Source organism: Atta colombica, unplaced genomic scaffold (assembly GCF_001594045.1).
Source record: "Atta colombica isolate Treedump-2 unplaced genomic scaffold, Acol1.0 scaffold100, whole genome shotgun sequence".
Classification (NCBI taxonomy): Eukaryota; Metazoa; Arthropoda; class Insecta; order Hymenoptera; family Formicidae; genus Atta; species Atta colombica.
The window spans coordinates 1,242,511-1,253,909 of record NW_017259185.1 but is presented as its reverse complement, the minus strand read 5'-3'; the positions used below and the strand labels follow the sequence as shown (position 1 = coordinate 1,253,909).

Genomic DNA, 11,399 nt, shown 5'->3' with positions numbered 1-11,399 from the left:
CAGCCCGCGGCAACTGCATCCCTCGCTCTTTCTCTCGCTTTCTCTCTCTCTCTTTCTCTCTCTCTCTCTCTCTCTCTCTCTCTCTCTTTCTCTAAATATTCTCTCAGTTCTTACAAAAAAATCAACCTGCCTCGTGTCACCCTATCACCGCCGACCACGTCGAGCTCGGGCGATCGTCACTGCGAACGAGCGAACGCCTGGAGACCTGCGACATTAGTAACATTTGCAAATGAACACACAGGATTAGAGGCATTACCGTCGTGACGAGGACAATAGCGATGAAACGGTACGCGATCCTCGCACAGTCGCAACACAGAGAACACAGAAAATCCCATTCGCGCTAATGATCGGTCGGACGGCCCTTCACGGCCGCCACTACGATCGCTACAAGCAATGCAAGGAGACAAGCGAGCAAGAGCGTGGTGTACGTCGTTACCGGGACGATTAGGAGGTTAGTGACATGGGGAACGTGCATGTCGTCCCCGGCATGGCGCGATCTCGTGCGATCAACAAGCTCGCACATTGTGCGCTCACCTTCGCGGCTACCCTCGCTTTGCGCGTCTCTGCCACGCGCCTCGATTCCGCTAGGCAGTATCACGGTCTCCTCCTGATCGCGTTCCCGCTCCTGCCTTAGGGTGTCGGCGATCAAGCTAATCCTGCGGATCGCATTATCCTCGCTCTCGTCCGCGTTGGTTACGGCGGCGGTGGTAAACGGCAGCGTTGCGTCGCGGATTCTCCCATATTTGATACCCAGATCCTCGATCTCCTTCTCATGCTCGTAGAGACTGGCCGCGGCAAGTTGCAGGTCGCGAACGGCCCTGGACAAGTCCAGCTCCACGTCATCAATAGAAGCGTCCTCGAGGTGGCTGGCGTTACCTTGGTCCCCTTCACTGCTCATCAAGGAATTACGCTTTGAAGCTGCAAAGACAGTCTCCTCGAGTCTCGGACTGACAATGGGCCGATCGTCGCTCGTTGCTTCATCCTGACTGTACGGCGTGGAGCTGCTCCGCATGCTACTACTTTGGTCTTCGATCTCGGAGCCATGAGACACCGAAGAATTCTTTAGGGTAGACAGGCGACTATCGCGTAAGTGGTCGGCTACGTTGCCGAAAGCCTCGGCGATCAGCTTGACGTTTTCATCCGCCACGCGAAGATAGAAATCAAGGTTGTTGGCTGCCGGCGAATCCGACGAAGACCTCGTGGAATTCGAATCGGTCGGGCTCGTTGTTTTCTCGCTCTCGACATTCCGCTCGTCATTGGCAAGCTGCGACCCTGAATAATGACTACCCAGAGAGCGTACACGTACGCTCGCCGGAGGTTCGTTGATCTCGAGTTTGACGTCGAAGTCGTTGGACTTATCAGCAACGATAGAATCGTTCGCCTTCGGCGATTCGATTATATCCGGTGACGCTGCGTCATCGTCGCTTTTTATCAAATTAACTAAATCTTGGCAGAGACGACTGTACGCGGTAAAGTCCGTCTCCGTGCTGCGACCGCTATTGGCTGCCGAAACGTTGGAATCCGAATGTAGGTATTCGTGCCAAAATCCGTCGTTCAGGGTAGCCTTTGAAGACAGCATGACGTCGGACAGCTCTGTGACACCCGACTCCTTCTCCTTCTTGGGACTTTCTTGCGTGATCGTCGCCGCTGTTGTTTCCGGTGATACGTAGGCACATAGCTTCTTCCAATACGTGCCCACCGCCGGATGGTTGCCGTTAATATCAATATCACTTTTAACTCCTAATTTTTTCCACCTATGCGCATCATTATCAGACAGCTCGCCGTCGCTCACTACGCGTCTGAAATATTCCGATCGCTCAGGTGTCGCAACGAAGTTCCTCGTAACATTTTGGATCTCATCTTTAACAGCGTCGAGACTGTGCTCGCGTTGCAGGTGAATCCGATCGTGACTGATCAGCCCATAAAGATTGGCCGATAGCGATCTAACGGCGCGTTTCTTGCTGCGAGTAGCAGCCTCTAGCTGTTCCCTCGAGATGTCGATCTTACTCTCCGCGATGTTCCGTGTCGCAACGTCCTTCCTAAGAGCCCTGTAAGCCAAATCATCCGTGACTACGTCAGGCTCACATTGCGGTATGTACGACGAGCGTGGCTGTTCCGATTTCGTCGGCGTCGTGTGGAGGTAATCACTCTCAGTCGCCGCGGTAACCGGCCCGAGCGGTATACCAAATGGTGGCTGCGGATCGATTATTCGAAGAGTATTGTTGGCGTGACTTATACTGCGGAAGAGCACGTCGTCGCGAGTCACGTCCGGCTCATCCCGACGAGACGAATAAGCCGCTGGCAAACGCGTAAGATTATCCGCCGAGTCCCTTCGCGACAGGACAGGTGAAGCGATGAGATAACTGATGCTGGACAGAGTCGCTTGTCCCGCGATGTCCGATGACAGCGATGGTCTTTCCTTGGGATGCATCCTCCGATAAGCCATGTCGTCCTTCGTTCTATCCGGTGAATCTGCAGTGATCGCAATCACATCAAGCTCGCTTTTATTTTGTTTCTGATTAAACTCCTCCATACTTCGACGTTCCGCGCGATCCAACAAATCCTCGTCGCCGAGGCGAAGGCTATTGTATATCGCTTCCAACTCGGACAGAGCTTCTTCGAGATTTTTCGAACTTCTTCGTCTTTCCAAAGTTTCATCGGTCGGTGTTATTCTTCTATTATCTTCTTTTTTACTTCTCTCAGAGCAATTATTCACGTCATAGGTCGAGGGGGTAATAATATGCAAATTACGTTGGTCGTAGAGAGATCTTCCAGATGACCAATCGGATATAGATAGGTGCGATGAAATTGCCCCGTGATGTTTATTCGTTTCGCAGATGTTCGCTGATTTATTCCTGGCCTTGTATACGTGATAATTCGCGTCACTGCGATTAAGCTGATCGTTGCGAATGTTTCTACGTCTCGTCGTTTCGATTTCCTTGTAAGCTGACTCATTCGCGCAGTGATAGTTTGAGTTATATTTATTATTTATGCGCTCCAACGAATTACAGAATTCCGTTTTAGGACTCGACATCGAATTTCCTGATTTAAATTCCGTTGTATCACGCCAGGCGATTTTATTGTTTGATCCGTATGATTGAAAGTTTCTCCAGTCGAGTCTTGATATTCCGCTTGTAACGTTAGTCTTATTGTCTTCTTGTTTAAAGTAATTTGGCACATTTTGGTGTCTATTCATTGGATAGGAACTATAGCCAAATGAGCGATAACGAGGATCCCTCGGAGGTGGCTCGGGTGGCTGATTGTCAGAATTGATTAATCGGCGATCGACAGCGCAATCGAACGATTCCGAGTAATGGCATGCGTTTTTTGCGGGATATGTAAAGAAGTTTCCGGCTCGATGACTGTCCGTGTACACGTCGCCGCTGTGATGTCGCGTGATCTTCCCATAAGTATTGTTCTGATTCAAATCCATGATGTATTGTCCTGTAGAATATCTTCTGACATCATTTCGGGAGAAAATTTCGGGATGCTGTAAGCTCACGCGTTCCGCATCTCGCAAATTTTCCACGGAGGATTTTTGAACTGGAAACACATGACAGTTTGAATACGCGGCCAATCGACGTGGATGTATGGGCGGGCGACACAGTCCGTTCGTATCAGTGTAAATTGTGCGTTCCTTATCTTCGATATAATCCGAGGAACACCTTTTATTATACAGCTCGTTCAAAGTATCACCGCTGCCATTACCTTCGTCCCGAGATAAGCGCTTAATATAACGCTCCGTTCGAGCAGCACGAGTTCTTCTATTGCACATATTACTTCTCTGGCCATTTTGCGTGTTATCCGCGTGAAATCTGTTTAGCGAACTGTTAGATCTATGACAATCCTCTTCGGAACTGCTGCCCGCGCACAGATGATCCCTCTTTGCTTCGGCCCGAGCTTTCAATTTGTTCTTTCGAAACTTCTTCCCTAAGCCATCTAACGAACCGTCGCTACTACGTGAATGCAATGAATCTCGATAAGAATCCTTCACATGGCAAATGTTATTTTCGACTCTTATCCGTTGATCATGTTCCAAATTATTTTCTATCGAGTGAAGGACAATACCATCGATTTTCTTATTAAATTTTGCAGGCTTCCTCGGTGTTCTTTTGCAATAGACGATCTCTTCATCGTTAGAGGAACTGTCGTAATCCTTTATCGAAGATATTCGTCGCAGAATTCCACCTATAGACCATTTTTTGTCCTTTTTCTTATCCGAAGCACTAGATACTGCATGACAAACTGGTAAACGCCGAGTTGGAGGCAGAAGACCGTCCATCCTCAACACATCTTTTTTGCGCAGCCCCTTTTTCTCCATAGTAGATATCACCAAATTTCCTTGGTATTAAGATATCTGAAAGAAAAATATTTTGTTAATCTTACAATCTTCAAATTCCACGCAATGATATATTATAATATGTTCCATTGAATGTCAAAGCATGAATTTAATCATTTCATTTCAGAAACAAAAATTATTACATCGAATTACTACATTCACAAACAACAATTTGTAATGTTAATTGAGAAAATTGTAAATAAATGCACTGAACACTTTACAAAAGAATACAGATAGTGTATGACGTTATTAAAGTTTTATACGTTCTCACATATTGTATTCTACAAATATATTCACCGAGTATAAAAACATTTTGTTCATTTTGTAATATAATTTCTACACAGTAATGTATCATAATACATTTCAATGAATATCATGTATTTAATAATTTCATTTCAGAAACAAAAATTACTATATTAATTTGACAATTAATTAACACTAGAACCAATTTTTTTCTTTTTTATATTATTAAATATATAACACAAAATATTAAAAATATGAATATTAGTAGAATATAAATAGAATATAAATAGAATATAAATAGAATATAAATAGAATATAAATAGAATATAAATAGAATATAAATAATTCTAATGATACAAATAATCCTTAATACATAATGAGTCGTTTGGTTAATTTCATCACAAGTATATAAAAAATTATTGAGTGATTCTTATATCTTATTACTTTTATATCTTTAGAAAGTATTTGTAAAGTTATGTATTTAAAAAATGGAGTGCATATGGATTATTATTTAGAGCAGATCCTAGTATTTCAAAGAAAAAAAATACGCAGACCTAACGTGAACTAGGAAACAATATTAAAATAAATCTTCATTAACTGAAAACAAAAACAGAAAATTATATTAAAAATTGGCACCTTCGACAGTTGTAACGGAATCGAGTCCTAGTAACAGTGTAATTTGTAATGTTAATTACGGAAGTCATAAACGCATTGAATATTTAACGAAAGGAATACATAAAGAGTGCAAGACGTTATTAAAGTTTCATAGGTTCCCATATATTGTATTCAACGAACGCATTCACCGAATACAAACTTGACGATCACGTGTTTGATACTATCATTCTTCGTATCTCATTATGTCAAACTTTCTTTTCAACGGAAAATCTGCTTTGCGAGTAAGTACCTAAAACGCGTCTTTCACGACACGCACGCACACATATATACTTAAGATTACTCGCTCGACGTTCTTAGGAAACATCGGAAAGTCCCGATGCGATGAAACTCGTCCGCGCTCACTCGCTCCGATTATAAATATACCCTGCGTTGCCTGCTGTACTGTGCACTAACCTCCGAAATCGGCGTGACTGCTTCCTCAGCCCGGACCCGTCAAGGGCGCCGAGTCGCGAATAATGAATCACGAGTGCCAGATACTCGATCATTGAAGCCACGGCGACGCTGCACTGTTGCAGCTGCACGCAACGAAGCGAGGTCAGTGCTCGTTGTCCAAACGGTTCACAATCACGATAACGATATCAATCGCTCCTCGCACACTCTTCTCTCCCTGGGAACGATCTATGATCTTTGACAGCGCCGCCGTCGTGTAAATGTCTCGTTCCGTGATACGCGATGCCCCTCTCTCCTCTCCTCTCTCTCTCTCTCTCTCTCTCTCTCTCTCTCTCTCTCTCTCTCTCTCTCTCTCTCTCTCTCTTACGATTCTTACTGTTCCAATTTCACTGATTCGACAACTCTCTCATAAGCAGCAAAGAGGCCCAAGTGACCTCGAAACGTCCATCTTACGCAGGAGGAAATACGTACTCGACTCTCGAAGCAACACACACCGAACTGAACGCAGAACGCAGAACGGCCATTACTCGGCGAGCGTCGCGCCAGCGTTCATAAAAGGCACGACGGACACGACGGTACCAGACCGGTTGCTCGCACCGAACTTACGAGGCGAGGAGCGAAGTTAGCGAAGCAGCGATTCGTCCTCGAGACCCCACCCATTGCTCGCTCGCTCGTTCGTTCGTTCGTTTTCCACGCGTGATCTTTAAAAATCTTCAGCCGATCACCCACGCGTCGTCACACGTTGTAAAACTGATGCCCGTTTCTACTAATGTAGTTTAACTTTAATCTCCGTTCAACTAATTCTTCATCTTTTTCTAGTTTTAAGAATAAGAAAAAGGTGAAGAGTAAGTTGAACTGAGATTAAAGTTAATCCACATTGAAACGGGCATAAGGCTCAATTCCATAATTCATGGTTTTATTAGCTCTTAAATCGAGGTTCAATTTGTTTCTCATTTCTTTCCAATTTTAGAATTGAAAAGAGATAATGAATAAGTTGAACCTCGATTAAGAGTTAACCATGAGTTGTGAAACTGAGTATATCATTTTGTACATGCAGGCGTTTCTTAGCGCATTCCCTTTATGTCTCAAGTCGGCTGGGTAGAATCTTATACTCGATAGTGACAATAATGCCTGTTCTTTTCAAACACGTCTTTACTAACGTAATATCATCAACTTTAATCTCGATTTAATTTATTCTTTATTGTTTACTAATTCTTTGAATCAGGAAAGAATAGTGAGTTAAACCAAGATCGAAGTTTATCTTGTACTTGTGGAATCGAATTTTATGTCCATTTCTATTAATGTAGATTAACTTTAATCTCTATTTAACTTACTTCTTATCTTCTTCTAGTTCTAAGAATTAAAAAAAATAAACAGTAAATTAAATTGAGTTTGTTAAAGTTAATCTTACATTGATGGAATCGAGCTTATGTCCATTTCCATCAGTTTTTACCTCGGTTTAAGTTACTATAATTTATCCTTTTCTAATCGTAAGAATTAGAATTAACTACTTATCTTTTTCTAATTCTCTCTCTAGTTCTAAGAATTAGAAAAGAAATAATGAATCATCTATCTTTGATAGAAATGATTAGTTGAGCTTCTTGCATTCATTTCTTTTTTCTTCAATAAGAAATTACTTTGTATAATTTATCAATTAATTTGTTTTTTAAAGTATATGGTCTTTACTTGCGGCTGCATTTTTTAATTAAACATTCTCCTAAACAGCTGAAATAATATTAATGAAAAATAAATATTATTGCAAGTATTTTTCCCAGAGCTCTAATGTCTTAATTATCTCTTTGCCTAAAACTGATAAGGCTTTCTTAAAATAACTCTAAAAGTATCTCTCAAATATCTAATCTTTAAGAGATAATACAAATGCATCTATTCAACAACAAAGTATTGTTATCGTTATCGTTTCACCCTTGACATCAAATGATTAGAATCTCTTAGGGACAACAAAGTAAACAAATACAACAGTGTGAGTGTTAAGCTTTTTCGTTTATTGAAAATATCTCTGTAAAACGTGTGTATATTGTGGCCAGGCGAGGTAAGCCGACAATACCGAATCTTCGACAACGAAATGAAATCGGGTAGCAAATGAAGAGATACGGTGAAGACATTAAAAACAATATAGTCGATCGTATTTTTTTTTTAGTATCTACATAAGTAAAGGACGAATCAACGATGCATTCGCTTACTTTTTAATCTTATTATTAATTATATTATGTATAACAAAGCGGTAACAACTTGTTAATTGTAACTATTATGATAATAATCGTTTACTTTATATAATTACAATAATATAATGTGTAAGGATCGTTAACTAATCGATAACAAACGAATCGTATCCTCCTCCTTTTTCTTCTCTTCTTATTCTTATTTTCCCTTCCTCATCGTATCTTCGTTTCATCGCGTCCTTCTTTCGCATTTCCATTTTGACCCAATGTCGATCGTTAGCGTAAGTCATTTTATTATTATTTCTTTTTTTCGCGCTCATCCCCCTCTCTTCTTTTTTTTTGGTATTAATTATTTAACAACAGTTTTTTATCCTCTTATTATATGCTCTTTAATTTAATAATCGTAGTAAACATAGTAATTATTTATAATATTGTGCAAATAACTCATATATTTATTATTTATATATATATATATATATTTTCCTTTTTTGTTATTTATTCTGTTAATAAAAGTGTAAGTAATGAATGTCGTATTCTCAACGGAGGAGCTTCTCTGTTTTCTCGTTTTTTGCGCGCGCGCGCGTCACAAGCACCCGCGAATCCACGTGTCCGCACGACACGCGCGAGCGCGTACACACACACACACACGTACCGCAGATTTGTTTGTCTGTAATGGACGATCCTTCGCGCGTATTTTTTTCTGTTTTTTTTTTATTCTTTAAATACTTCGACAGCTAGCTTCTTCGTTAAAATTGGATTCTTAACACGTTTCTACCTAGCTTGACCCATGGCAGTTGCTTGTTCATTTATACTGGCCGACAGGCTCCGTAGCTTGACACTTTACAATGCTTTAGCCCAGCGCTCTAGGATTTTTGTTTCATATTTATTTATTTATTTATTTTTTTTATTTCATTAATATCATTATTTATTATCTCATGACGTAGGATTAATGATTCGAGAGTATCGAGACACTACAAAGCACTTTTTTTTCTTGCTATCCGTTTAAGAAAATTTTCGTGCATTTACGAGTAGTTAACTTAGTTCTCTTTTATATAATGCGTAACGGCAGTATCGTCCTCGGAGAAAGTACGTTAAACCACGTCTTACTTCGCTTAACGAAGGAAAATCTTTTATTATTATTATTTTTTTTTTTTTGTTATATCTTACAGCCGTCGTCGCACAAAAGCTGATATACCTTTAATGTACATTTTGGAAAAATTAAACGAAAAATCAACGAAGCACACCACGCACACTCTTTCATCCCCCTCCCTCTTTGTGACATCGCCTTCGTTGTGTCGTCGTCGTCGTCGTCGTCGTCGTCGTCGTCGTCGTCGTCGTCGTCGTCGTCGTCGTCATCGTCGTCATCGTCGTCGTCGTCGTCGTCGTCGTCGTCGTAGTCATCATCGTCGATCACTGTCCTCGTCGTTCTCGTTACCATCCTCGTCAATTGCAACGTATTGATCAAACGAATGTGTTTTTGTTTCGCATGAAAACTTTCCTCTCTCGTGATATTACCAATCGATTCTCAAGCAACCTTCACGAGACGCGCACGAAAGGACTGCCTCCTGAAAAAAGATTGTCAACTAAAAGTGCGTTCCATTTAACGTTTCATTCACTCGCGAGTATCATTTCATCCTTCTTGTCATCAAATATTAATGAATGAGATAATACACGCGGCGTTGCGAGCATTAAATGGAATACACCTCATACCAAAGTAACGAGATGACATTTTGTCGGCGTTTTATTGACGTTTAAAGTGGAACGCGTCATTAGGGACGCGTTCCACTTAACGTTCGCAATTTTTGCATCATTCCATCCTTATCTTTTCAAATATTAAACAAGGGTAAAATAATGCTCTATAGCGGAATGCATTCTTGATATCACGTTGTTAAATATTTGAATGAATATAGTATAAAGATTGTTAGACGTAATAAAAATAAATGACGCATTTCTGTAAATCGATTATCACTATCAGTTTAGAAAGAATGAGATAGCTTGAATTATATCGCTCTCTTTTTCTAAAGTATCGAGTTAAAGAGAGATGCTGATATTCTTTCTAGCACAGATATTAAGATCAGGAAATGCGCAGTTTATATTACATCTATCGAAGAGATTGATAAGAAATGTCTCGATGAAACGAAAATAAATCGATGGCTGAGTCATTTTGTACAATGGATACGCGATATAATTAATCAATTTAATTGTTTATTGGAGGGAAAATATAAGACAGCGTGAATTTTCAAACGTTTTTGGAAACGTTTGCACGCTTTTCGACACTACATTGGCATTTTAGCGGTATATTCAACAAGTATTGCCTCATCTTTCGTAAGACAGTCCTCTCGTTTCGTTTCGGACGAAGTGTTAATCGCCGATGAATACGTTGCGATCAAATTATTGGGGAAGTCGTGATTTGAACGCGCGGCGTCTAACATTCCATCCGTCGACGAATTGACTCATTGCCGACAATACTTCAGCTTAAAACCCGTGTCACACTACACTTTGAAGATTGCGAATAGAACATTATACTTAAACCAATCAAAATAAAATTAATTAAAATTAAAATTATTTGACTCATCAAATTCATTTCATAGACCTTCACATTTTCAAAGACGTTTAAAGAATATTTTCTAAGAATATTCCTAAAAGGATTATTGAATAAAATGTGCTGCGTGAAATTCTCTCCAATTCGCAATCTTTGAAACCGAAGCACAGGTCTATGCATAAAGCATAAAAAACCAGAGACTTTTCGGACAACCCAATATTTTATGGTAAGGAAGGAAATGAAGGATTTTTGATTCATTTTATTACGCATTATTAGTTACACAAGACTCTGTGCTCTCATTCTTAATTTCCAATGCGTAGTGAGATATGAGCTTAAAGCGAATTCACGGCGATCTGCATTCCAAAATTATCTCGAAAGAGTCCTTCAAAATGAACGCATTACGTAATGAATTATTTGCATAGATAGTGTCACCGAATTGTCCAATGTACGTTTAACGATTCAAAAATCTCAATCTTTTAAATCTCGAAATCACAGCTGTTTACATTATTTTATATAATCATAATTATATAGATTTGGATTCTACGAAGCGTCCCAACGGATTACTCTGGATGAGTCATTGAATATGCGCCGCGACGGATCTATCATATATAGATGATGGAGTAAAGTGTGCAGAAATAGAAGATGCCTTTACTCGTTTCGTTGTTGCTCGCGTGATTCATTTTTTCCGCCTCTTTACTTTGAATGACTCATTCGAGACGATCATGAAAAGCGAAAACGGCCTTGCAAATTCGCCTTTAGAGACGCGTCTCTCCGTCGTACGCCTCCACTAGGGAAGGACGATGCACCCACGATGCTAATCGTCAAGGAAGCGTTTCCGGAGATCATGACCATTCAGCTGTGTTCGTTGTCTATCCCGTACAAATCTACATCCATAAAGAAAGTGAAAAGCTAAATATTTTATCAGCATAAAGGACATAGTTGTTAAAAAATTTTAGAATCCTATTTTTTACATAGGAAATATAACATATCTAAAAAATCTAAACAATATCTAAAAAAAATTATTATTATT

The 11,399-nt window shown here is 40.3% G+C and overlaps 1 protein-coding gene across 1 annotated transcript; it reads right to left on the bottom strand.

Annotated features, from left to right (window-relative positions):
* LOC108686104 lies at nt 1-6,295 on the bottom strand. The gene is made up of 3 exons (XM_018191202.1): nt 5,651-6,295; nt 535-4,357; nt 1-205 (listed from the first exon to the last, which is right to left on the bottom strand). The coding sequence occupies exons 2-3, from the start codon at nt 4,319-4,321 to the stop codon at nt 177-179; spliced, it is 3,816 nt and encodes a 1,271-aa protein (XP_018046691.1). The 5' UTR covers nt 4,322-4,357; nt 5,651-6,295; the 3' UTR covers nt 1-176.
* Between the last annotated feature and the right edge of the window lie 5,104 nt (nt 6,296-11,399).

Excerpts from the sequence above, each read along its gene's own strand:
- LOC108686104 (XM_018191202.1), bottom strand. The coding sequence starts at position 4,321 with ATGGAGAAAAAGGGGCTGCGCAAAAAAGATGTGTTGAGGATGGACGGT. Across the intron at positions 206-534 it reads AAGCGAGGGTAGCCGCGAAG|GTCTCCAGGCGTTCGCTCGT; the intron begins GTGAGCGCACAA and ends CTAATGTCGCAG.